Raw genomic sequence first — 27,314 nt, forward strand, 5'->3', positions numbered from 1 at the left:
AGAGGAAATATATTACCTTCATACATAAGAGTCATACCATCTATCTGGGGGAGAACGCAGGGGGAATGCTTTGGAAATAAGGACTTGGAAAAGAAAACATGAGCAAAGCAAAATGTAAAGGAAATTATTGCCCAAGCTGGCCTGGGATTGCAGCTAATAGCAGGAGCGATTCAGAAGTATGATTAATAAACTAAGAATATCATTAAGGTTATATGACTATTACTAGGACACAGCTCTTTGCTGTGCTTCACAAAATTAACTAACATACTAACCATGTTAAAGTAACCATCTTTTGCGTATGTTTTCCAAATTCACTACCTTATCTTCACATAGTTCTTTTAACAAATAGCTGGTAAAACAACTTGAACAACTTGGATAGTCAGTCAATCCAGATAGTATGTGCAATTAACTTTTAAAATATAATGTGTAATTAACTTTTAAAATATATCTAGAAGGGTAGTTTACTGTAATTGCATGTGTATTAGATAATATGGGTCTACATCCAAAGGTGGGTGTGGGCTGGCCAGTCACCCTATCACACTTAGGTGGTTGTCTGACATCTCACTAAACACCAGAAGTCAGACGTGGACACCCCTACAGGTGAGTACATTATATTTATCACAAAACTCAATATATTGTTGGCATGAATAAATTTAATTGTTAGTTGCATTATAGAAGTTGGGTTTTCATTGGTGGAAGACGTTTCTTATGTTCACACTTGAGAACTGTTTTTCATCACTCATAAGTTGATTGGCTAAAATAATTTAGAGACTCTGTGAATTCTTGAGTCAAAGGGCTAAGTGAATGAGGCCTGATTCTTCAATAGTTCTGTTTTATCCATTGAATGAAATGGTTACCTGATCCCAATAAGAAGACAGACTCAATCTTGCTTCTAGAATGTTTTCCTATTTGCTGTAAAAGCAGCATCTATACAAGGAGCAATTTGATTGTCTAAATGGAGAGAGAGCTTGAACTTTTTCAAGTTTATGGAGCAGGTTGTGTTGATGTTTTCTAAGCCTGTTGCCAGGAAGCACTTGTTTTCTAATTATGTGAGGCAGACTCTTGTCTCAAACTCGTTTTCTTATCTGCAGCTGAGTTTGGTGGTGGTTCCTTCTATCTACTAAAAGAGCCAAAGTGACAAGGTCTATTCACAGAAGTGTTAGTGTCAACTGTACACCAGACTTTTGTCTACTTGCAATAGTGAATAGATAGATGTGGTGCCCGTTCACAGTCCAGACTACAGTAACCAGAAATCAGAAGCAGGGGAAAAAAATTTTCTCATAATAATCATAATAGTAATTTATATTTTATTATAAGAACCAAGGTTTTTCTCATAATGTTTGAACCTTTTAAAAAGTCACTGAGTGATATGGAAGCCTCTCATTCTAACCTACATCCTAGGTGTAAACAGACTTTTATAAACTGTGCTACAGATGTACCCATAGAAACTAAGATTTTTAAACACTCATTTGCTTTTTAGAAAAATTTACATCTCTTTGTGTTTCATTCTCCATATCGTCAAAACTGGAACTCTAATAGTTCTCAGGGTTATTAAGAATAAATGGAACATGATAGATGGCAGCACTTACCATGTCAGTAATGATCACTTCAAAAATTAGGTGACATTCTTTAACCAAAAAGTACCATTATTAATTGATCTTAAAAATTGGAGATTTAAATGATGTTAAAAAATAAATGTTTTAAAAAACTAATTGGTTCTATGGTATTGAAATATAGGATCAAAAATAAATAAGGAATTTCTAGGTTAAGACGGTGAGTAAACACTGGCAAATCTAACATTTTTGCCTCCTAAAAACTCCCTGAAGCTAGGAAATAGGTCAAGAGTTTACTATATATGTGTATATATATTTATATACACACATACACACATATATGTGAACACATGTACATATATATATCGTTATTTTCTATATATACATAGTAAATACTATGTATGTCAATATTGTCTCTCTAAATATATATTCAGGGTGGACATAAAGTTCTTGTGCAATTTAAACTAGTTATAAACTAGATATAACTTTTTTGTGTGTGTATATTATATGTGTGTGTGTATATATATACACACATATAATAAATACTATATACACAAAAGTTACCAAAAATATATATACATTTTAAGGAAGGAAAAAAATATATTAAAATCATAATACTCAATATATACTGAGAAAAAACATGAATACCGTTCACATTGAGTATCTCTTGTAATTGCAGAAGTCAAATGTGACTTGAATATTACAGACTTGACAGTTTGGAGAGATGAGAACCAATCCACCCCCCCCATGAAATCCATAAAAAATTCCATAGTGAATAAAGCAAGGAGAACTGGGCGAGGCTATTGGGTGTGTAATAGATTCCGAGATCTCCCTGAGCCTGTGGCTGGCTGACCACTCCTCTCTCACTCTGGTGGAGAACTAGGGCTTTATTCTCTCTCTCTCTCTCCTACTAATAAAAGTACAGCTCATGATGATCAGGGATTGAAGGGAAGCTGTTAAGGTCAAGCAAAAATATGACAGAAAAACAAACAGAATAACCACAATGATAAAAAGAAATTTAAGGGCCAGCCAGTTCGCTCAACACAATTTTTTTTTTGGCCGGGGCCAGGTTTGAACCTGACACCTCTGGGATATGGGGCTGGCACCCTACCCACTGAGCCACAGGTGCCACCCTACCCAACACCATTTGTTAAATGAGGAATTTTTTTTTTTTTTTTTTTTGGTTGAGACGGAGTCCCACCAAATGCCCTGAGCAGAGTGCAGTGGTGTCATAACTCACTGAAACCTCAGACTTGTGCTTTGGGCATCCCGCTGCCTCAGACTCTGGAAGGTACTGGGATTATAGGTGCTTGCTGTGCATGGGCCTGGCTTTTTTTTTTTTTTTTTTTAATGAGTCAGGGTCTCACTCTCACTCAGGCAAGTCATGTGCTAGTGACCTGCAGAAGACTGAAACTGGACCCCTACCTTTCACCATTATCAAAAATCAATTCTCACTGGATAAAAGACTTAAACATAAGACATGAAACTATAAAAAAATGTTAGAAGAGAGTGCAGGGAAAATGCTTAAAGAAATTGGCATGGGAGAATTTTTTAATAGGAGGACCTCCCTGGCAATTGAAGCAACACCAAAAATACATTACTAGGACCTGATCAAACCAAAAAGCTTCTGGACAATCAAGAGCATGGTGAGTAAAGCAAACAGACAACCTTCAGAATAGAAGAAGATTTTTGCAGGTTATGCTTCCGACAAAGGTCTGATAACTAGAGGCCACAGAGAACTCAAACTAATCAGTAAGAAAAGAACAAATAACCTCATTTCATTGTTGGCAAGAGACTTGAACAGAAACTTCTCTGAAGAAGATAGGCACATGGCCTACAAAGATAAAAAAACACTCATCATCTTTAATCATCAGAGAAATGCAAATCAAAACCACCTTGACATATTACCTAACTCCAGTAAGATTAGTCCACATTGCAAAATTCCAAAACTACAGATGTTGGAGCTGGTGTGGAGAGAAGAGAACACTCCTACACTGCTGGTGGTAATGCAAGCTAATATAGCCCTTTTGGAAAGCAGTTTGGAGAACACTCAAGGAACTAAAAGTAGATCTACTGTTCAATCCTACAGTTCTTCTACTAGGTAGAAGAATCTAAAACCATTTTACAACAAATATATTTATACTAGAATGTTTATTTCAGCCCAATTCATAATTACCAAGAAATGGAAACAGCCCAAGTGCTATCAACCATGAATGGATTAACAAATTGTGGTATGTTTACCATGGAATACTATGTAGCCATAAAAGGATGGAGACTTCACATCTTTTTTTTACCTGGATAGAGCTGGGGCATATTCTTCTTAGTAAAGTAGCTCAAGAATGGGAAAAAAAAGTATCCGATGTACTCAATACTCCTATGAAATCAATATATAACTACCTACACATAGGAATGATAAAACATAACTATAGTTCAGAAAGAAGGAGGAAAGAGGAGGGAGAGGGGAGGGAGAGGCCAGGAAGAGGGAGGGTATTTGGTGGGACCTTACCTAATGTACATAATGCAATGGTACATTTCAAAACCGTTAAGAAAAGAGTCTAATTGTCTTACCACAACAAATAAGTGAGGTGATGGTTGTGTTCATCGGTTTGATGTAAGCATTTCACATTGTATATCAAATCAGTACACTGAACCCCTTAAATGCATCAATGTAGATAGTTATGATTTAATACAGAAAAAAAAAAGAAATTTAAGGGCGTGAGTTGCTGGCATAAAAGTGAACCTACAAAGAACTCAAGCTAGACCTCCCATTTGATTCTGCAATTCCACTGCTGGACATTTACCCAGAAGAAAAAAAATTCCTTTTACCACAGGAACACTTGCACTAGATTGTTCATTGCAGCTCAATTTACAGTCACCAAAATGTAGAAACAGCCTAAATGCCCACCAACTCAGGAATGGATTAACAAGCTGTGGTGTATGTATACTATGGAATACTATTTAGCCACTAAAAAAGATGGAGACTTTAATATCCTTTGTGTTAACCTGGATGGAAGTGGAACACATTATTCTTAGTACAGCATCACAAGAATGGAGAAGCAAGAATCCTATGTACTCAATTCTGATATGAGGACAATTAAGGTCCTAGTACACAGTGGCAGGTAGGGGATGGGAAGAGCTGAGAAAGGGAAGGAGGCAGGGGGTGGGGGAACAAGGGAAGGGGTGTGGTACATCTTTTGGGGGAGGGATACAATTATAAGAGGGTCCTTATCTAACAAACGCAATCAGTATAACCTGGTTCTGTGTACCCTCAATGAATCCCCAACAATAAAAATAAATATATGGGTTAAAAGCCAACTGTGAGATACATAATCATGTGAAGAGAATTCAGCCCTAATGAAATCATCTGCACAAAAATGGAACAAAATTTTTTTGACAACTTCTACCACAGGGATTTTTTTTCTAAAGTTGTTTTTCTCATTCTTCATTAATGAATCAATTACCTTCGTGAGGCAACTATTTATGCCAGGCACTGCCGAGCCTTGGGGATTCTGGTTTAAGCCAGTTCCAAGAAATCTGACAGTAAATATTTGCCGGGTTAGGTGATGTGTAGTGTCACTATACTTTCTATATTGCTTGTTCCACTGCAGTGATTCCACTGAAATACAAAACAAAAAGACAGGTGAGCTGCTGTGTGAGATTCTACCTCAAAAATTCTCAGGGACGTCCTGATGGGAAAGTTAATTTATTCAGAAGGAATGAAAAGTGACCCACAAAGCTGAAAAACCTAGGTTTGGGAGAGACAAACAGAGTCATTATTGGCTTTCAGTAAAGCCAAAAGAGAATAATTCCTAGAAAAAAAGTATGAGATTATTCTTGAGGTCTGTGAGTTTTTATCATAAAGCAGTGAACTGATCTTAATCGCACTTCCCAATGTGTTTTCTTTCTTTTTTTTTTTCTATTTTTTCCCCATCTTGTCTGAAGAGTTGATTATTGTGGACTAGAGGAGAGTTTTAGACTCCATATGGCAGAGGGAACAGTCCCCAGCCACACATGGTGGGAAGCCATTCTTGGATTTTGAGGAGGAAAATTGCATCATAAAGACTGCTTTGAAAGCACACACACAAAGCCCTGCATTTCAGATGTTATTTGGGCAGGTTATATGAGTTGAAGATAGGATTATTAGCACATGAAGTACCATTTTGGAGGCTCCAGAAGCAACTCTGCCTTTTGTATATGTAGAGTCAGTCACTCCTTGATTTTATATGGGGTCCTGTACCTTTTCCCCGGTCCTAATCCTATACAGTGGGCCTTGCCAGATCTCTTGTAGTTTTTCTTTCCTTTTCTTGATTTAAAGTTCAAAAACAATCTGAGAACATTGCAGCATTAACCTATCATGATGACTGACACACAGTGAAGAAGAGATTTCAAAGGAAGCCGGGCGGGTGGAAGCCATGGACAGAATGAGAGTGCGAATTGGAAGGGGAGTCTTCGGCAAGTGGGCAATCAGTTACAGAGAGGAGCCATTATGGGCAGCGTTTGATCAGTGAGTTGGTTCCCAGATTTCCAATTGAAGCTGTATGAACAGAATTGAATTCCAAGATTTATACTGATTGTGAGCAACTGAAATAGCTGAACCCGTGGAGCAGCAGTTGCTGAGTGATTACAAAGGTTTATAACAAAGACAGCTTGTGAGAGGTCGACAAAGACCAGAGGATGGGACTGAAAGGAGACATAAAGGAAAGCTGTTGTCTGTGCAGGTTAACTACAGAGGAGGCAGGGAGAGGAGAGGAGGTGTCTTTGCAGAGAAAAAAATAAAAATGAGTGGAGGGAATAAAACGGAAGAAGCCAGCATTTGGAGGCTCATGTTTAGACCGTGCACACACCAGAGAAGAGAAATAGTTGATAATATACAGGAAAATGAAGGTGTTAGAAGGTTGGGAGCGCCTGACTTGTGAATACTAACAAGGCCTGCTACAGAGTCGGGAGACCACTGCACTCCTCATTTGTAACTAGTTTCTTTTCAAGGGGGAAGACAGTGGCTTGATGACGTTTAATATTGTGCATGACGCTGACTCAATTCCATTCAATCCTTTTATGTTCTCAAACAAGATTTTGTTAGATTTAGCTTAAGACTTTACACTGAACAATTAACTTGGTATTGGGGGGTAGAATTTAAGTTATTCTTAAAGTTGGACTCAAACCTTAAGGGATGATCAACCTAGGTGCATGAGAAGTAAACAAGTTATTGTATAAAACTCTCAGAAAATTGGATTGGAGGAAAGACTTATAGTTGATATCGGTCGCTTAATAGTTTATATACTGACTTCATTTAAAATGTGTTCTCTGATTAAAACCCCCAGGCATTAGTCGGACAATTAAGAAGTAAATTGTTTATTAAAAAAAGATGCTGGCCAAACCACAGATAATGAGTGAGAGCTGTGGGAGGGAAGTTTGGATGATAATGAAGACCCATGAATAAGACATGTTTATTTTGGAAATCATATTACCAGTCACACTCCTGGGTCAAAAATGCAGAGTGCTGTTCACACACACACACACACAGCAACTACCAACTGACTCTGAATCACACAAAGCTGGCTAAAAACTCAAGCTTCAGGATTTACTACACGTGTGACCTAGGACTTAAATTCTCTGAGTTTTAGTTTCATCATCTAACAATTGGAAGTACTGCTAATATCACCTATCTTGTGAGGCCACTGTGACTTACTGGATAAGTTAAGGTGTGTGATGTGCTTATAATATGCCTGACATTCAGTGTGCCCCCTGTAATCCGTGTAGTTACAGTTGTAAAATATACAGATTTTTAAACACTCTTTCTAATGGGTTAGTGATTCTCATTTCTAGCTGGTAAGCAAATAATATCTGTGCTCCAATGTAAGGGCATATACCCTTCTGGGTGTGGGACACAACCACAACAGGGACTCTACCTAACAAATGCAAACATTGGAACCTAATTATTTGTACCCAACAAATGCAAACATTAGAGCCTAATTATTTGTACCCTCGTATTAATCTGAAATTAAAAACTATTATTTGTGTTTGTCTTTATTCTCAACCCTTCTTTTTTTAAGGCAAGTGTGAAATAAAGTTTATTGAAAAGAAAGGTATATTTATAGAGTGAGAGAAAGACATGGTTTACAGCAGGGGTCTTTTTAAACAGGGGCCAGTTCACTGTCCCTAGACGGTTGGAGGGCTGGACTGCAGGCCCCGGGACGGGTCAGCTGTTAAGCAGGACAGGTGACAGCGGCAAAAACACCTGGCGGGCCAGATAAATGCTGCATGTGGCCCGTGGGCCATACTTTGAGGATTCCTGGTTTACAGAGTAAGGTGTGTTTGTCATAGACAGCTAACCAGGTCCCACTGTTACAACAAGGAAAAACACCCAGGACAATATGTTATTATTTTATTAAACCATATGTTAAAACTACAAGACTAAGAATGGCAAAGCTTAATATTTTACAAAGTGAATGAGGCTCTGTTCTTCAAAAGGTAGGAATAAAGTTTGCCTTCAAGACTCCCTGCTGGGCCTGCCTTATTGACTCTTACCTCTTCAAATGTAAGTGGGACCAGCAAGTATGATGGGATAGCACTCTAGAATTGGGTTACTTTAAAAGGAAAAGTGAAGATATTTTGCAGATATGATTAGGGTCTCTAATCAATTGCCTTTGAGCTAATCATGTGTGTAATTCCCCTGGGTAGAGATGCCCTAGTCAACTAAGCTCTGGAAAGTGTGTCTGGAGGTCACATCTTCCTGCATGAGCAGAGCCATATGGCTGTGACCTGGAGGCAGCCTCCCTGAACTGAGAGCGTTCCTTGGCCAACAGTCAGCAAGAAAATAAGACATCAGCTATAAAATCACAAGGAACTGAACCTTGAATGAATTTTCAAGAGAATCTCAAATTTCAGATGAACTGAAACTTGAATGAATTTCTGAGAAGACTTCAAGTTTCAGATGAAATTAAAGCCATGGGTGCCACCTTGGTCTTAGCCTGCTAAGACTAAGCAGTCAACCCAGTTACCAGTTCCATAACCCACAGAAACTATAGATAATAAATCTGTGTTTCTGTACATGGCTAAGAAAACAAATACGTGTGTCGTTATGAGTTGCTTAACAAAAGGGATATGATCTGACAAATGCATCGTTAAGCAATTTCATTTTTGTGTGTGAAAAGTGTATGTGAAATAGAGTGTATTGACCCACGTCTAGGTGTGTATCCTCTTACACACCTGGGCTACGTGGTGTTGCTCCTAGGCTAAAAACCGGCACAGCATGGTAGTGTACTGAATACTGCAGGCGACTGCAAAATAATAGTAGGTATTTGTGTATCTAAACATAGAAAATATACAGAAAAAAAATATGTAAGTATACTTACGTAAGTATTATTATGATCTTATAATCTTATGTGGTCCATTGACATCGTACATGGTTCTTAACCTATTATGGGTAGGAACTGCTTTGCTCTGTGGGGGGTGGGAGGTAGAGGATGGAGATGTTTATGACAATTTCCACTAGACTCCAAGTTCACCACCCTGGTGACACATTCACCCTGTGCCCACACTGAGCTACTAAAACTTATGCGAAGCATAATAATAAATAACATTATATTACAGAGTACAAGGGCTTAGAAATTCGAGTAACAAGCTTTCTATAAATATTAGATTAAAAAGACTTGAACAGCTTTTACCACTATAGAGGATAATAGAATTTGATCAGCTAAATCCCAGGGCTTTATGAAGCACAAATTATGTAAACAAGCTTAATGGCTTTTTGATAAAACTACAAAACCCGTGTGAGGAAGATGCAAGAGGGGTTCCTTATTTGGACTTTAAACTTCACGCACCGAAGCACAGATGCTTATTTAAATTATAAAAAATTAAGTATGAATGCAAGAAGAGTTATTGAAAGCATGAATGAGAGGATAACATATTAAGAAAAATATTGTTTTAGGTTGACAGATAGGCAGTAAGGTTCCAAGGATAATGGCTGGATCTAGTTTTATTTACCATTGTTATTAAATATCAGGCAGAAAGAACTCAATGCAGCTTTAAACAGGAAAGTTCATGGTTTTTAGAGAAAGAATGTTGGTAAACACTGGAAGAAAATAAAAATAAAAAGCTGAACTATTAGGAAAACCATATAGTTAAAAGAGGCAAATACCGGAGATAATATGTAATAGGATCCATTCGGAAAAATTCTAACACCAGACTTTCCGAGGAAGGATAGAAAATGGGGAAGGAAGGGGAGGAGAGCAACGACCATATTTTATAATGTGCCCTAAGATCTAAGAAAGGAATCCAGGCTTTGGCTTTCCTAGAATGATGAATTTCTCTACAAAGGATTCAATGGAAATATTCTCTCTTCAGTGTCAACGGTGCAGCACTTGAAACGTTCTGTCATTTAGGGCACCCCTTAATTTCCAAGAGATGTGGCTCTGAACTGCGGGCAGCCAAAAAGAGAATTACACGGCAGGAGAGCTGCCTTATGATAAAAAAATGAAGAGAGCCAATTTATGTCAAACTTGGCCAACCAATAAGTAAATTCAAGCTCGTTTGAGATAAGAGGGTTCGGTCTCTAAATTATTTTACTTTGAGTAGTGATTTTTTTTTTACATTCCATGGTAATAATAGATTTTTTCCTTTTTGTTTTTCTTTGAATGAAAGATAGTATAGAAATCAGTTTATTCCAATACATATTTACAAGGAAACTGTGTAGAGATTCATTAACATCCTCAATTTCGTCCAGTGAATTTGTATAGTTTCTGCCCACAAGACAGCTTTACCTGGTCAAATTGCAGGGCCCTAAAGCATCCTGGCATCCCACCATGTTCCTAATTTTCCCCTGCTCTTCCTGCTCCATCCCCAGGGGTTACTCCAGGCAGAGACCTGGGAGCCATTTTCAACAGTTTCTATCTCTCCAGAAATAGTCTGGCCAACTCAACTTTTTAAATATGTATCAAATCAATATCCTCCTCTTTGACTTTATTGCCAGCATCTTAAATCTCATTTTCAAATTCTAAATGACTAAGGGGGCTTTCTACTTGTCTCTCTATCTTATGTACGGGTCTTCTTTGAAGAGTCTTGTTCACAGCTGCCAAAGTGATGTTTTAAACACACAGTACCTGCTTATCTTGTTCTGTTGCTTGAAACCAGGGCTCCTCAAACTTTTTAAACAGGGGGCCAGTTCACTGTCTCTCAGACCATTGGAGGGCCGGACTGCGGGCCCCGGGACGAGTCAGCTGCTAAGAAGGACAGGCAGCGGCAGCAAAAACACCCGGGGGGCCACATGTGGCCCATGGGCCATAGTTTGAGGATACCTGCTCGAAACCATTACTGTCTTGCTTTCACTTCGGGACAAAGGTTCAACTTCTTCACCTTCCACACAAGGCATTTCATGAGTAGAGCTAATTTTCCTTCCTTCCATTCCCTGGCCCCATAATCCCCACTTGTTCTTCAAGACTCAGCTCCTGAGTCAGCTGTTCGGTAGGAGAGTTTGCTGGGTCCCCCTGTGCAGTCTGGAAATGCTCTGTCATTAGGGCAGTCCCTGATTTCCAAGAGGTGGAACTGAATCCATGGCTCCCCAAACTGTCTCTGCAGCGTCCTTAGGAGGCTCATCATTTCGGGCCATATCCACACTCCCTGCATCCTAGTTGCCACGATTTGCCACACATTTGGCTCCCATCACATCCATTATGCTGTAGGTGACCAGTTGTGCATCTCCAACCCCGAGCAGAGGCTGTGCCCTCTGCCAGCCCATTTTTCCTCCACTCCTGCCTAAGCAGACTCACTGGCTGGCCCCGGCACATAGCAGAGTGGGGTTGCACAGATTTAAAGTTACTCTTCCTCTTCTGACTCTTTTTGTCATTTTCTGAGACCCAAGCAGTCATTTCAGCCTTTGCATGGATGACTCATTTGCCTCCAAAATGCCTCAGACACTTTTGCTCCACTTACCCTCAATTTTATACACACACACACACACAGAATGTGTGTATAAATATAAAAATATACATACACAGAGAGTGTATATCTATCCTTATATACAGTGTATATAGATGCATATATACATGCACACACACAGGAGATTGTAGAACCTCCATAGTGGACCACCTCCCTACATTGATCAATATTACCTTAAGTTGACCTTAATTTTCATAGGTCAATGAAAAGTCCACATGTACTCCATGGAAGTTCTTTATGTTGACCACCTCCACATAGTGACCGGTTTGTTATAGTCCCTTGAGTGGTCAACTTACAGATGTCTTTCTAAAAGAAATTTGGAGTAAATAGTAGAAAATGAAAAATATCTCTATATGTATATATATGTGTGTGTGTGTGTATATATTTCCACACCTTTGATAAATATTTCTTCACCAGAACCCTGATCTCCACCCATTGAGTTTCTGATAGTTGTTCCTAAGATGGTTTTTCTCTGTGACATCAACCTCTAAGTAACATTTTCAACTTTCATAGACACAGTATTCCTATGCTAACGATTAGCACATTTAGAACATTCGTATCTCTCACTCCAACAGGCTTTGGGGCTTACCCAACTCTCAGACTTGCATCTCAGTTCAGATGGCATAGAGAGCTTCCTACTTAACCAGATCAAAACTAAGCTCCTCATCTTCCTTTACATTGTTCTACCCTTAATTTTCTACACTGCCTAAATGACATTGTAATTCATCCAGTTATTCAATACATGAGATTAGTAATGATCACTGCCTATCTGTAACAATTCCTATCCAATCTTTTACCAGACAGACCTAAAACGTATCTATTTCTCATTACTTAAACCCCCGTCCAAGGAAGCACCATCTCTTTGGGGGACTTTCACAGCAGCTTCAGAACTAGTCCCAGTGTTTTCATGCTGTCTCTCATGGCACCTCAACTTGTAGATTTTAAATGCAAACAAGAACTTCTCATTTCCCTGAATTCCCACCCACTGCAATTGAAAAATAACTGAAAAAATAAAAATGAATTTTTTTTTTTTATAGTTTTTGGCCAGGGCCGGATTTGAACCCACTACTTCCGGCATATGGGGCTGGTGCCCTACTCCTTGAGCCACAGGTGCTGCCCAAAATGAATTTTTTCCCCTGCCATCTTCTCCTTATTGCTGGTCTGCTCTGGCCCCTGCCTACTCTCCCACTTCATCTGGAGTCCTGTCCTGGGCTCACTGTGCTCCAGCCCCTGGGATTTCAATTCTTTGGAATGAGTCAATCTCTTTTGTGCTTTGGGGTATTGACTGATAGGGCTCATTTGTCTTCCTTGCCTTTTAAGCTCCTGTCTCCTTTTATACTTTAGGTTTGGGGGTGCCTAACAACTTCTGGCACAGAGTCATATGTCAGGACTTTACACAGAGTCTCAGGCTGTCATGCCCTCTTCTTCTTTACCATATATCTCTTGGAAATGGAATAACCCAAGCCAAGTTGTATAGCATCATGCTCTGTTGATGATGTTAAATCCAAGTTTTTCCCAGAAGAAGGAAAAGTTGATGAGTGGCAAAGGCCCCCCAAATGCCTGCTGGTCAGTAAGGCAAGATTCTTCTATGGTCTTTGGACACAATGATGTTCATAACTATCTAGAATGAATGGAATAAAAATATTCTCACTTCCGAGAGCTGCACTATGCTCCTTGCTGTGTCTGTAATACTGAGTTAATTTCACTCAAGCTGTTTAAGGAAGCTATTGATGAAGATAAGACCTATGTTTCTGAGCCAAGGCTGCAATTCACAGAAAGGTGAAAGTAAGCCAGTCCTTCATCATGTGTAGATTCCTAACACGGGGCTGGTCACATTGGGGTTATATTTTGTTTGATTTTCTGTCTCCATGGACATGTATATGGGACATAATCGGAGCAAATTCTTAATTGTCTAATCTCAGTCAGGAGGCCCTGATTTCTCTTGAGGTTGACAATTGACTTCAATTATCTTTACATTTTTATGTATTAGGAGAAACCAAAATCATGAGTCATAAAGATTAAATCAAATTATCGTAGATTATACTTTAGTTCTAGCAACTTTAAACTGAATATAAAACTGGGAGAACTTGAGTGTGTTGACAAGCCCCACCATCAGCAAACTCTTTCCAGTAAGTGGGTTCCTACTCTAGGGCAAGCTGGGAGTTCTTGGTCGGAAATCGGGGCACGTTAATGTGCACCTCACCCTCTTCTCTACACATCTCCCACTCTGCACTCACATCCTCCCCTTTCTCCCTTCCGCTCTGCACCAGGCCTCATACTGCTGGGAGTTCTCTCCCGGGGTCTGCTGCCTCCAGTACTGTTTCGGGTCTTAGTTCTAGTTGCACAACCCAGTCTCCACTTCAGACGTACTGAATCAAAGTCTCTGGGAGTGTTACCAAAAGTGTGTATGGAAGAGGAACAAAAAATACACCTCACTAAAATATTCTGAAGTAATACCCAGATTTGGAACCATTAACTTCCAATAGGTTTTGGTTTGGATTTTGGCTGAATGACATGGGCAAGTCATTTAAGTCTTCACAGCCTTCCAAAATAACAAAAATACCTTATTCACAGATAACCCTGTCTGCAAGGTTGTGTGTTGGACAATATGCTAAGAGCCATATGTAGATTATCTTATTTCATTCCTATAGTAATGCTAGGAGGCAGGTATTATTATTATCATCAATCCATTTTACAGATAAAGATTCGGAGCCTTATTGAGTTCTGTAAAATTAGTAAGGTGCCCCATATTACACATCTAGTGATTAAGAAGCCAGGGTGCAAACCGAGGTGTTAGCCTATTAGAATTTATCATAGCACCTGACACACGGTGAACAGTCACATGTACCAGTCACCCCATGCAGCGTCCTATCATGTCCCCATAGTCATACGCCTCAGGAGCTCACATCAGATGCTGCTCTTGTGCTGCAGCCATCCAACAGGACGTGCCTTGCACCTTTTTCTGGCTTTTTGGCAGGCAAGATGTTACCAAGTGTCTAATGGAAAATCTGCTTTTATCTCAGAAATCTGTCCATCTTATGCTGCTGTGAGAATGTACAAGAGCCAACAATCTCCTTTAGTAGCTTTAAAATTTAATATAGAAATGGAGGAAAACTAGGTTCTCAGCCCAAGTAGAAAATTCCAAATGAATTTCATGAGAGCTTCGGGTCCCTTCGGCTGGACTTTCAGAACTTAGAAAGGCTTCTCTATAATTACAGAGAACAGAGGAAGTTCTGGAGGGTCAGCGGGGATACCTAAGTAATGATACTACATTTTCCCAGTCTCGGTTCTGAGTTCTTTCTGTGGACTTCAACCCTACAATTCTATTCCCTGGCTTCCTCCCTACACACTGACTTTTAGCAATACTAATTATTAATTGTTCAAGTTAGAGGTGGAACTTTTTAAAGAGATTGTCTCAAGGGCTTTCATTGCTTTAGAAGTACAGTCTCTCTCACCATTTCACCTGACAAATCTAGCCTTATTTCACTTACTAAATGTTGTGATAAGAATACAGCACCAAAGAAACAAACCATCATGGAACGATTTACTCTCAACAAATAGAAAAGCCATCTCTACAAAATATAAATACGACATAGTCACCTGTCATGTTGCAGTACACTTTCAGAGGCCCCAGGGGTCCGCTGCCGTCAGGGTCTATCCAGTAGTAGTTTGACGTCTGGCCGAGGTGTTTGTACGCTTCACAGGAAGGCTCGTAGATAGCTGGGAGGACACAACCAGCGTGAGCAGAGCACGGAACAAACAGCTCCCCCGCAAACACACCAAATCCCGACCTACCACCACCCAGGACTATTTCCTCTTGTTAGAATGAGTGTCCCTTTTCTCTAAATTTAAATTCATGACATGATTCTTCTACATGGGTGTTTCTGACCAATCACAGCAAGTTCCTGATATGACTTTGTAGGTAAGACTAAAACAATCGCTGAATGTAATGTTTGTTTCACTGGGTCTGAGGATAACTGAAAACAATATTTAATTTATAGTTATTTATAGATTTCACGAGAAACTTTATTTTGAAAGGTCATGAATAATGGCTGCTTTGGGGGGGATGTGAACAAAGAGATCAGAGAACGTTCCCTCTCTCTTTCTCTTTCACAGACACACTCACACACACACACTTTTTTTGAATATTTAAGATTCCCACAATAGTATGTAGTTTTGAATCTTCATTTACCTCAGGAGAAATGGGAGGAAAGAGTTTGCCTTCATTCATTTTATTTGTTACAGGTGCTTTCATTATATCAAATCTATTTTGGGTAGAAAACCGACATTCATATAATTAAATTAAATTTTTTTCGCATTATTTTCGATTTTGTTCCCACGTGTGTGACAAATTTTCTTCTCAAGGAGACTGCACCTGTTTTCAGAAGTACGAAACAGACATGTACATATCTCCTTTTTAGGTAGAAATGTCAAAAATGGAACTAAGAAACTTTTTTTAACGGCTCTACACTGACCATTTATGAAGAATATAAAAGTTCTCACCACAAAACTGAGAAAAAATTCTGGTAAATACGCGTCTACCTGACACACAAGTAGTGGAGCCCTTTGGTAACATGCCCTGGACTCAAACTCCTGGGATATGTGCTGTGCTGAATTATGAAATAGGAGGTCTGAGCTGGGCCCCCCCTTTTATTACCTTTCTCTACCAAGTGCCCTCTGCCTTCCATTGGCCTCCCACGGTTTCCTCTTCCCCAAAATGTTAGTCCTTTAATTCTATGCCTTCTCACCACCACCAACGCCCTAGACTAAACCATTGCTAAAACTCTTTCATTTACTCAACCCCTCCCCCTGTCTTCCTTCTGCAAATTGCGCTCAAGTTACCTACGGTGTGTCTGGCACCAGGTTGGACACAGAAACTGCAGCTGTGAACAGCACAGACTGGAGACCTTTGGAAAGTGTTTGTTGACTTATGCTTGTGGTACCGTCCCTGCATAAACCAACTGCTACTGGGAGAGGATGGGGCCGGAACAATAAGTAAAGCCCGGGCTTCTTTTGTCCCAGTGTAATTATTGACATGTCCACTTTCCATCTCCCAAGGGTCTTATTGGGATAATAAGCTATACAGTTGCTCTAATTTTGAATGCCATGCCCAGTAAAATAGAGCAATAAAAGGCAGGGAAAACCTCGAGCAGGAAGGTGTTATAATTAGATAGTGTTTAGAACCAATTCTGTGTGAGAAGATGACAAATTTTAAAAAAGTGATTCACAAAAGGTAAAGAGAGGCTGTTATTGCCATAGGCCTATTGGAAGACGGCTTAAATCACAGTGGTATGACAGAGGCCGAAGTAGATAGAACTGATTCAAGCGTTAGGAAGGAAGCTAAGAAGGACCTAAAATCACAGTCTTGAAAAATAAACTGTTCCATTAATTTCTGACAACATTTCTTCAGAGTATTACCATTTTTATATATCGTTCAGAATGATCCAGGACGTCAGGTTCAAATTCGTGGGTCTTTCCTTTAGCCTCTCTTAGTCAATTTGCCATTAAAGCCTCTCGGCTTTTTTTCTGATATTTACTAATTAATCATTCTTTGTCCTTATCTTCTGGCCTCTGGTTTACAATGATCACCCTATTCATCGGGTTTTTCCCCAAATATCTCTTCACTTCTGACCAAAGTATGCTTCCTAACCAGTGTTAGTTTACTTATAAAACATCACTTTCATTTGCTTAAAAAATGTGTAGTTCCTTCAGTATCAATTATATCATAGACCATCATCTTTATATGTGAGAATTTTCATGTACCTAACAGGCCTTTCTTGGGTTCAGCAACTTTGCAACGTAAACTTTGTGCCCTGGGCTGGCACGATTGCCCCTGGAGCTTGTTAACTCACCTTGACCCTTTCCCAGGCTGTCTGGGTCTGCGCCCCACTGCACATCTCTGCCCAAGAATGGATAATTTCTCAGTCAGTTAACACACTGCTGACCAGTCACAGATACCCAGTAAATCCACGTATCATGGAAAGTTTCTGCATAAAATTGCCGGTCCACAACGTGTTGAGGTGTTAGCAGCATTAACTGATTCTATATTATAAGCAGCTGAGAGATGAAGTGGGTGAAAGAGTAAAATAGGCTGAATTTGGACACCTGGGAACTGAGCCTGGGAGAAATACCAGGGAACAGCCGTTGTGTTAACACATTGCTGACTGGAAATTTTACTCACAAATTCTCTGTGTTACCAGGTGACTCGTGACTAGTCAGTAGTGTCTTCACAATTCAAGCAAAAGTGGTAAGAAACAAGGCTGTGCAGTCAAACGGATGTGGGTTCACATTCTGAATCCACAAAAACCTCCTTAAATAACATGGGCAGCGTTGCCTCTCCCCACTTAGCCCTGCCTGGAGAAGAAGAGATGTTTTAGCACGGAGTTACGGGACTGGAGTAAAAATCCACATCAACTGCCTGGCGTGGCCTCTGACCGCGGTAAGCACTGAATAGGCGGCTTTCTGGAGACGTTTTCATTATTAATATAATAATTGCCATTTAGGTCCCACTCCAATCCTCCTTCCTAAGGCGCCCTCCCCAGTCAACATGTCCATCTCTGCACGGCCCACGGCCCTCCCCGCTTATCTCACGAACGGCAGTATTTACCTATAGAGTCAGGGTTTGATTAACTGTTGTGGATTCAATTTTATATGTGAACATTTTATTTTTTAGTAAAACTGTGAATGGTCATGAGGGTAGGCTCGTGTTTCTATTTTTTAATCCCATAGACTCTAACATGGCAGAGCGTTTATAGTTCATCTATTCTTCATCTTCGATAATTCTTTTGATAAAGAATTATTAGCAGCCCAACTAACCATAAGGGGTGCCTGCACATTAAAGCATGACAGTAACTACGGCCTTTCCAGGCCCGGACACAGGCATTTTAACAAGGACTTAACCCAAGTGTAGCATAACTAATAGTAGATGTTGAAGGCAAGTGGATGTGGGAATCTTGGTAGCCAGGAAGCTCCTTTTCTTTCTAAATGTGACAATGACACTGTGTATCATCAACCTACCACAGGCCTACAAGCTGCTTTTGCCTCATCAACAAACGTGGAAACCCAGGTGCTTTAGTCCAAACTTTTGCATGTATGAAAAATCAGCCAGAGAGCCCGTTAAAGTAGGATTCTTGGACCTCATCCTGAAGATGGACTCCGTAGAGAATCTGCAGTTCTAACAAGCTCCCAGGAGCCACTATGTCGCTGGCCCTCAGACTGCATTTTGAAAAGCCTGGCTCTAATCCTGAGAAAATGTTAACTGGAGAAGGCTGGGCTAATTTTTATTTATATTTAAATATCCAGGAAAGATAGGTCACTGAAAGGCAGTACAGTAAAATTTTAAATACAGTAAGGTTAGAATGCCACCTCCTGTCACTCAAAAAGTAATAAAAATGTAATGAGATACAAAGCCCTAAATAAAAATACAATGTCAAAAAATATACTTGTGGGAATGTAGAGGAAAATGTTTGGAAAGAAAGGCATCAGAGCAGTAATAGCGGATCATTTTTGAGGAGCAAAATTAGGAATGATTTAAAACTTTTCCTACTATTTTTTATTTCCCATATCACTTTACAGTATACATATGTTGTTATTTTAATCATTAAAGGTAAACTTTCAGATTCTGTATCTGGAACGATGACACTGAAGTAACACGGCAAGCTGTGTTGGGCTGAAGTTGCATTAGTTTTTAAATCCGAGTGATCTCTTTTCTGTCATTTACTGGCAGGACCCCCTCCCTAACCTTTAGTACAGTGAAGGCAAGAACATCTTCCTCACCAAGTCATCACGAAGGTCAAATGAAATTCTATAGTTTATAAACTAACAAAGTATTGAATATATTGGATTTTTTACGCTGAGAATTAGCTAAGGAAAGTATTTGCCTACATGCCTCAGCCAGTTAGCTCTGTACCCACTGGACTCTTAGCTGGGCTGCATAATTTTGCACACGAAGCCCCAGGAGATGACAGAGTACAGGGGCTGAGGCCCTGGTCACTGAAGAGCATGGTGGTTCTGATCTGTTGGCAGTAACTGAAGTTTGCTAATAGACTGCTGAAAAAGAGGAAGATAATTGGGTTGATGGCAAAATGAATAGACTCATGAAGCCTATTAATTTACTGGTAATTTTTCTCTGTTGCAACTCCCAGTCCCAATTAGAAGCTCTCATATTATTTATATAGTCATAAGCTAACTGAGGCTATTCAGAAATATTACTATTGAATATGTCTGGTTAAATTTCATAGCATAGAAAAACTTAGAACGAGACGAATTCTAGATACCTTACTCATTTTCCTTAAACAATGAATGTCATCTGCGTGACACTGGGTTTCTTACAGTGGCAAATGACAAAGTGCTATTATGTGCCATTTAAATATCCAGGAAAGATATTCTGAATCCACAAAACCTCCTTAAATAAGATGAGCAACGCTGCTGTGACAGGCAAATGACCAGACACTTAGTGACTTAGAACAATGCCAGTTTACCTGACAGTCCTGGAGATAGTCATACAGTTAACAATCATGACACAGTTCTGATCAGAAGGTTGAAATGAGGTTCACTGGGCTAAATTCCAGGTGTGGGTAGGGCTGTTTCTTCTGAAAGCTCAGGGAAGAATCCATCTGTTTATCTCATCAGCTCCCATAGGCTTCTCATCATCCCTGTCCGTGTCCTCCATCTTCAAAGCTGGGAAGGGCTGTGGGAGTCTTGCTCACGCTGCACCACTGCAATTTCCCTCCTTGCATTGCCTCTTTCTCTATTTAAAGACCCCTGATGATTTCAAAGATGGGATAAGCTCCTCAAATCAAGACCCTTAACTTAATCACAAGGTCCCTTTCCTGTACAATGCTTCATAGTCACAGGTGACACCGAGTAGGACATGGACAGTTTTTTTTTTTATTATAACCATATAAAAATAATATGATTCTCTATGAAATAGTATGTAAAAATCTCACAACTACATAAAATATGCTTGCTCTAACAAACAACTTTTATTAAACATGTTATGTGCTCCTAGTGTATGAAGCAGAAATAATGAAGAAAGAAGAACAAAATCAAATTTTTGTACTGAAAACTTTAAAGACCCATAGGCCTTGAACGTGACAGTCACCACAGAACACTAAATGGTATGTCTCCAGCCAACAGGCAAGAAGGAAGAAATTCTGTGAAGGCTCTGTCCTCTGCTGACACTCAGACAAGGCACGGGGCCTCTGTAGGATGGCTGCGTCATGGGCAGTGGGTTTAAGAGCAAAGACACCAAGCAGGCCTAATGCAATGAGGAATGCCATCAGTTAGAGACTAGTTAAGGTAAAGGGAGAAAGGGAATGGTGGTCTGCTCCCAAGGAGAACAGCCAGAGCTTTGTGGATGCTGAAGTGCTGAGGCCGGCTCTCTGCTCCCCTCTCCATGCCCTGTGCTTTGAGAGAGGGAATTAAACAGGAGGAAAACATCCTTCCTATTATTACCTCAGAGAGCATGAGGATCACTAAAAGCGGCTAAGGATTAATCCCATTAGAAAATTAACCACAAATCAAAAATGAACACACGCATTAAAGTTAACTTTGTAACATTGTAAGAGTCTTCCTGGTGGCATAGAAAAGGTGAAAATTCACTTCTAATGATTTGATAGAAAACTGGGGAAAAAGTACAAAATAACTTTATGCTTTATTTGCCAGGAAATGGTATCAATAGTTTACGAATTCCTTCACTCTTCTGCTTTCTTCTAAAGGAGGTGATCACGTGTTCACTACACACTTGCACATACTGGCTGTGGGGACCAGATTACAAGACGGTGAAGAGGGATGTTGGTTTTCTGGAGACTGTACCCCTAAACGAATAAAAAAGCCTTATAATGTAAAACATGGGTGTGCCAGCAAAATAGTTTCTACGGGGCATAGTTAGGGGTGGGGGTGGTCAATGCAGGCCCTTTTTTTCTACTCCATTTTTAATCACTAAACCACTTTCTAAACTTAACCTGGCTTTCAAAAGTAAGTTTCTATATCAGAGGGAGGCATTTCCCATTTGAAACCATGAAACTGACTTTCTGATCTCAATCGAGCTCTAGGGAATTTGGTTGGTGAAATGAAACTAGTTTTCCCAGAACCTAATTATTCCTTTTAAGGTAACTACTGAGGTTTGTACACAGGCAAGCTGGAAATCCAGAGAGGTGGCACTGACCTTGAGACCTTCCTCAGTGAAAGCTCCCTAATTCTAGGACTATGCAATTACTTTTAATTAGTACAATATAAGCTTTGCAATACCGAAGTCCTCATTAACACTTGAATATTAACCTCATATGTTCTCTGTCTGTTTGGATTTTTTTTTTTTTTTTTGAGCTTGAATGAATGGCCGGAGTAAACTGACATTATTTCCCCTGGGAACTATTGTCTCATTGTCGGCACACAGCAAATGAAGATGGCAGGGAGAGTGTGGCTTTAAAAACAGATATTCTGCATGCTAATATGGTGTCATGATCTTTCCGTGAAGATAATTTCTGTATGAGATGTTATTCATTACAGCCCCTAATGGGTTCATTCACCTGTCCAAATCTCAAGGGACGGGAGGAATTTAGGAGAAAAAAAGGACAAAGTTTCAGTTTGCTGTTAAGATAACAATAGCTTAAAAATAGTTGCCTTAATTGAAGAGTTCTTAAACACATTTTAGAAATCAGAGCAAAATCTACTTGTATTATTCCATTATTCCATTTCAACTCTCTCTTTTCCCACACCCATCCCATTTCTGCCTTTTGTCTGCAGTGGCTCAATGACTCTGCTTTAAAGAACAACAATATTCCTTACTCGTGCAGTCCAGTCACAGAACTAGAACTTTCACAACGTTCAGGCTACCATGGTCCATGTTCATTGTTGGTGTTCACTGACCTTCATTCTATAGAATATCACATTTTAATTAAAGCTAGAAATTATATTTTATTCCTTATTACTTATATATTTTATTTATTTGTTTTTTTGAGACAGAGTCTCACTGTGTCACCCTTGGTAGAGCACAATGGCATCATTGTAGCTCACAGCAACCTCAAACTCTTGGGCTCCAGAGAAGGTTTTGCCTCTGCCTCCCAAGTGGCTGGGACTCCAGGCACCTGCCACAATGCCCAGCTAGTTTTTAGAGATGGGGGTCTCTTTCTCAGGCTGGTCTTGAACTCCTGAGCTCAGGCCATCCACCTGTGTGGGCCTCCCAGAGTGTTGGGATTACAGGTGTGAGCCACCAAACTCGGACTCCTTATTACTTTTAGGAGCCTTCAAAATCCAAAGGGCATGTAAACTACAAATTTATGCTTCCTCCTTTGAACAGACCTCCCAGTGGAACTCAGCACCTGCGGGTCATGTGCCCAGCTACTACCAAGGTCACCTGTGTTACTCTATCTTTTTAGTCTCCCGTTTATTTCTTAACTTTCGCACTCTCATTTTCACTGTCTCAGTGAGACCAAGAACATCGACTGAAACTATGGCAGCACTTATATTTGGCTTCTTCCACCAACTCTACACTAAAGAGGCCCTTTTCTTATTGCTAATAAATTCATTTGTACATGCCTACTAGTGTGGAACTAGCGTTGGATACTGTGCCTAATGCTAAATCATAGTTATTTATTTATTTTTTTAGCTCTAGGGAATTTGTCATGTAATATTGGGGACAAGAATGTCAACAAATAAAATGGTGTATATTTTTCTAAATGTTATAAAAGTACTTGGAAACTTTAGATAAAGAATTGGATAACTTGACGTCAGTCTGGAAAGGCTTTATCTGTGAATATGTTGAGTGGACTCATACAGGATGACTAGCAGAAGGGGTCCTCTACCTTACTGTCCCCCGCTATGCTAGGTTGTTCCATTCTTGTCCTCAGATAGTTAACATAATTATTTCCTTGACTTTCTTTCTCTCTTCTTTCCATCTCTTGAAGGAAGTGTAGATTTTTCTTATTACATCTGTGTGCACATGTGTGTGCCTGTGTTGAAGAAAGAAAAACGAGATAAGGAAATCCTGTAATTGCTGTTAGCTAAACAAAAAGCAGTTGAATACAAGGTCAGGTCTGCTTGTGACTAGTGAGTGTGAACTTCAAATGCAACTGTCAGTCCTTCTGAATAAAGTGGTCCTGATGATTCAAATAATTACAAATGGCAACTATAGTTGTAGACTAATTTTACAGTTTAAAAATGTCTTAACTATAATTTAACTAAATTAATGAATGAGATGATAAAACTGATCTTCAAATGTCAAATAAAGCTTTTTGAATTTAATAGAGAAACAAACCATTAAAAAATATGAGCATTGAAACTTGAAAATGAAAATAGACTGTTTCCCATAAGCAGAAATAATTGTATCTGAACTGCTATGTAACTCAACCAACAACAAAATCCCAAAATACTACCCCTACAAATGAGGGTCACCGGAGGAATCACACAGTGGAAGGTTCTGCTGTGGAGTCAGAATTCCTGTGTGGTGTCTGGTTCTGCAACTTACTGTCCAGATGGCTTTGATTATTCACCACTCAACTTTCCTGAGTATAAATTTCCTCATCTAAAAATTGAGGAATTTGATGGGATGGCATTCACATTTCATTTTAACCAAGCACTCTACGATTTTAATAGTTTACAGCTCATATTTCAAAAGCCACAATAACCTGAGTAGCTTTTCTATTCATTTATTACCCTCTGCCCATTATGTAAGTACTGGCGTGGTGGTTAAGACATTATTAGTTCCAGAGCTTGTCTCTCAAGATTAAAGTAATATTTAAATATAGACAATCCCGCTAGAAAGTAAGGAACACTCATCAGTGGATAAAAGCTGAGATTCTTTGTTAAAACTGGAATAGCAGCAGGACGTTAGCATTTACTTAACATTCAGGATAAAGCACTTCCTTAGCAATGACTTTCTCCAATTTAACATACTTAAGAACCGTGCCATACATTTTTCTGCATCACTACCTAACACCACAGAACCGGCAGCACATGGATTAATCAATAAAAGTTCGCTAAATATTTAAGTCCTGTGGGAATATTGGTTTTATGAAGACTATCTCCTTAACCAATATTTTCAGATAAATCCATGATTTCTTACAGCATTGTGGGCTAAGTCTGAGTTTTCCTTTCCTTTTTTTGAATGTATCATTCTGCCTTTCCTGTGTTAGCTCATCTGCTACTTAACACCTGTTGTGGTTATTTGGAACAGGGCAGTTTGGGGATGTGTTTGCCCAGTTCAACCGTGGACAAGCATTGCCCCTCCTCGGGGGCTGGAAGCAAAGTAGAGAGAGAGAGATCCTTCCTCCACAACAAGCCTTTGCTTTCTCTGCAGTTCAGTTTGAAACTGTCTTCATCCAATTCTCAGCTTGTTCAAAAAAGACAAACTAATTGAAAAATAATTAACAAAAACCAAGTAATGTCCTTCCAGCAGAAATTCCAATCCATGATTTTTGTAAGGTGTTTGTGTTGTTACAGGTATTAAAAGGTAAAGAGTTTCTATTTGCTGAGGATCTGTGTACTCATGTGTGGTTTTATAGCAAAACCTCCACATCATTCTATAAAACGTGCATATGTCTTCCTCAGGGGAAATTTTCATAAAAAGGAAGTTTCTATCCAAAAATCATTTGCTGAACTATACGAATAGAAATGAAATATTGCTTTATATAACATGTGCAAAGAAATAATTCAAATACAATGGATATGTTATATAAACAAAGAGCTCTGATTCCAGTGAGTACATGGTAAAAAAAGAAAAAAAAGGAAATAAAAGAAAGATACAGCATGGACAATTAGTTCCCGTATGTAGATTTTATGTTACTGCATCAGACACATCTTCAGCTCTGGCCCACAGCTTCACATTCCCTTGTTGCACCCCCCACCAAGTCCCTGCTGTGAGGACTACTTTGTATAGACTCCAGCAGAGACGTTCAATGGGTAGTACCCCTGGGAACTCTTAGTCTACCATATGGCTCTCCTTTCTTGAAACGATGGCTATGACCTGGTCACCTTGGACTCCACATAACAGTGGGCCTTCGAGCAAAGAAAGGAGTGATGTAACTGGCAGAGGTGATTGAGCTGGGCCAGAATGAGGAGATTGGGCTGCTGTTGATTATTGAGGGCAGGGAGAAGTATGGCTGGAACTAAGGGACTGAATGTAATGGCTGTGGGTACTTCTGTGCTCAGGCTTCATGGTGAATGGGAAACTGCAGAATCAATGCATGGTCAAGAGAAAGGTAACTAAGGACGCTGATCTCTAGGAGATGAAAATCTGGGTCACTACACGAGCAAGCAACCAGCTAGGACTGTGGCTGAGGATGGGTTGGAGGAAAGGATGAGTCTGGGATGCAGCTATAAAGTTGGCATTGTAGTTATTGTAGTTGGCATTGTAGTTATTGCTGCTGGCATTGCAGCTATAAAGTTGGCATTGTAGTTATTTTCATAAATCATTTGTATGGAAGCTTTGCAGAGATGGCTTGCAAACACCCTGAACAGGACTTAATGACAGACTGGACCTGCGGGAAAGCATGACTGCCTCCCAGTTCTGCCAGGGGTAGGCCGGATCAGACATCTCCTGTAGACCCCTTTATATTCCAGGCGCCACCTGTTACTCCAGCCACTGCTGTGGTAACTGATTTCCCTGAGGCTTTGATGAGCTAGTCACAGATGCAACATCTGCCAGCGTCTTCTTGCTTTTCTCCTGAGGGTTGCCTGGGGCTGCAGGGCAGGGTTATTCTCAGAAACCTTCGTGACCTTGTGCACGCACATGCCAGACACTTGGTAATGTCTCTGTCTGCTCCCAGAGCCTCTTGACCAAGGGGGGATGAGAATCAATTTCATCCTATGCACCCCTGGGGAGAAAGATTTGCACCATATTTCATAGGGCTCCTCAAAATTCCCATATGAACACCCATCCCACTCAACGATGGTCAGCTTCCCAATGCATCTCCATGTGAGCTTTTCCGGGCTTGACATAAGCTCCAAGGATCCACATACGCAAATGGATGAACTAAGAAAGCCTTTGTCTCAGGCTGTGCTTTAAGGGGAACCCAGGTCAAGAACCCAAAATGCACAAATATGCAAATATTTAGTATAATACCTCAAAGATGGTGTTATAATAACTAAAAATTGTCATAGTTGTCAGTGATCTCTCAATGTCCACCTTCCCAGAAGTCTAGCTTCCTGGTGTTTCATCCTCAGCACACATCTGACATAGAGTAGGCACTTGATAAACCGTTCTTAATGAATGAATAACTGAATAATATAAATTATTACTAAGCACTATAGAATAGGATTCTATATGAATAAAATGATCTCCATTTTCCCTTCTTGCTGATCTTCATCATACCAATATAATCATTTGTACTTAACTATGAAATTTCACACCATGGTGGGATTTTACAGTAGCGTCTTCCAGTGAGTGATACCCCCACCTCTGTGCTCTTGTAGGGGGGTCCCTCCCACAAAGGTTCTGAGGGACTTGCATGTGACTTGCCTTGGGGAAAGGGATATTAGCAAATGTGACGAAATGTTGGCATCTGAGTAGTTGCTGGGCTAGCTGGCTAGAGGCATGTGGCCCAGCTGAGGGAAGGACTAACCATGAGACTTGTGTGGCAGGCCACCATTGAGTCCCCAGTCCCAGGTGAGATGCTGTTTAGCTGCAGCTGCGTAAATTATGTGAGGGGAGACTAGCAAAAGAATTACTCAGCAGAGCCTGCCCCAGATTGCGAACCCATGAGCGTCCTGGGCAAATCAAATGATTGTTGTTTTGAGCCACTAATTTTCAGGGAGGTTCATTAGGTCGCGATAGGCAACTGACACAGGTGATTCACTCACAGACATCCTTTTTTTTTTTTTTTTTTT

The 27,314-nt window shown here is 39.9% G+C and overlaps 1 protein-coding gene across 2 annotated transcripts in view; it reads right to left on the minus strand.

Annotated features, from left to right (window-relative positions):
- Positions 1 to 27,314, minus strand: part of CNTNAP2 (contactin associated protein like 2) — a 1,940,687-nt gene that overhangs the window by 715,170 nt on the left and 1,198,203 nt on the right. For both annotated transcript variants that reach the window (XM_012806491.1, XM_012806492.1), the window contains one exon: positions 15,090 to 15,209. In XM_012806491.1, coding sequence (XP_012661945.1) covers positions 15,090 to 15,209 — 120 coding nt within the window. The remainder of the gene's footprint in view (positions 1 to 15,089; positions 15,210 to 27,314) is intronic.

Source organism: Otolemur garnettii, unplaced genomic scaffold, assembly GCF_000181295.1.
Source record: "Otolemur garnettii isolate 467f Iridium unplaced genomic scaffold, OtoGar3 scaffold00053, whole genome shotgun sequence".
In the NCBI taxonomy this organism is placed as follows: domain Eukaryota; kingdom Metazoa; phylum Chordata; class Mammalia; order Primates; family Galagidae; genus Otolemur; species Otolemur garnettii.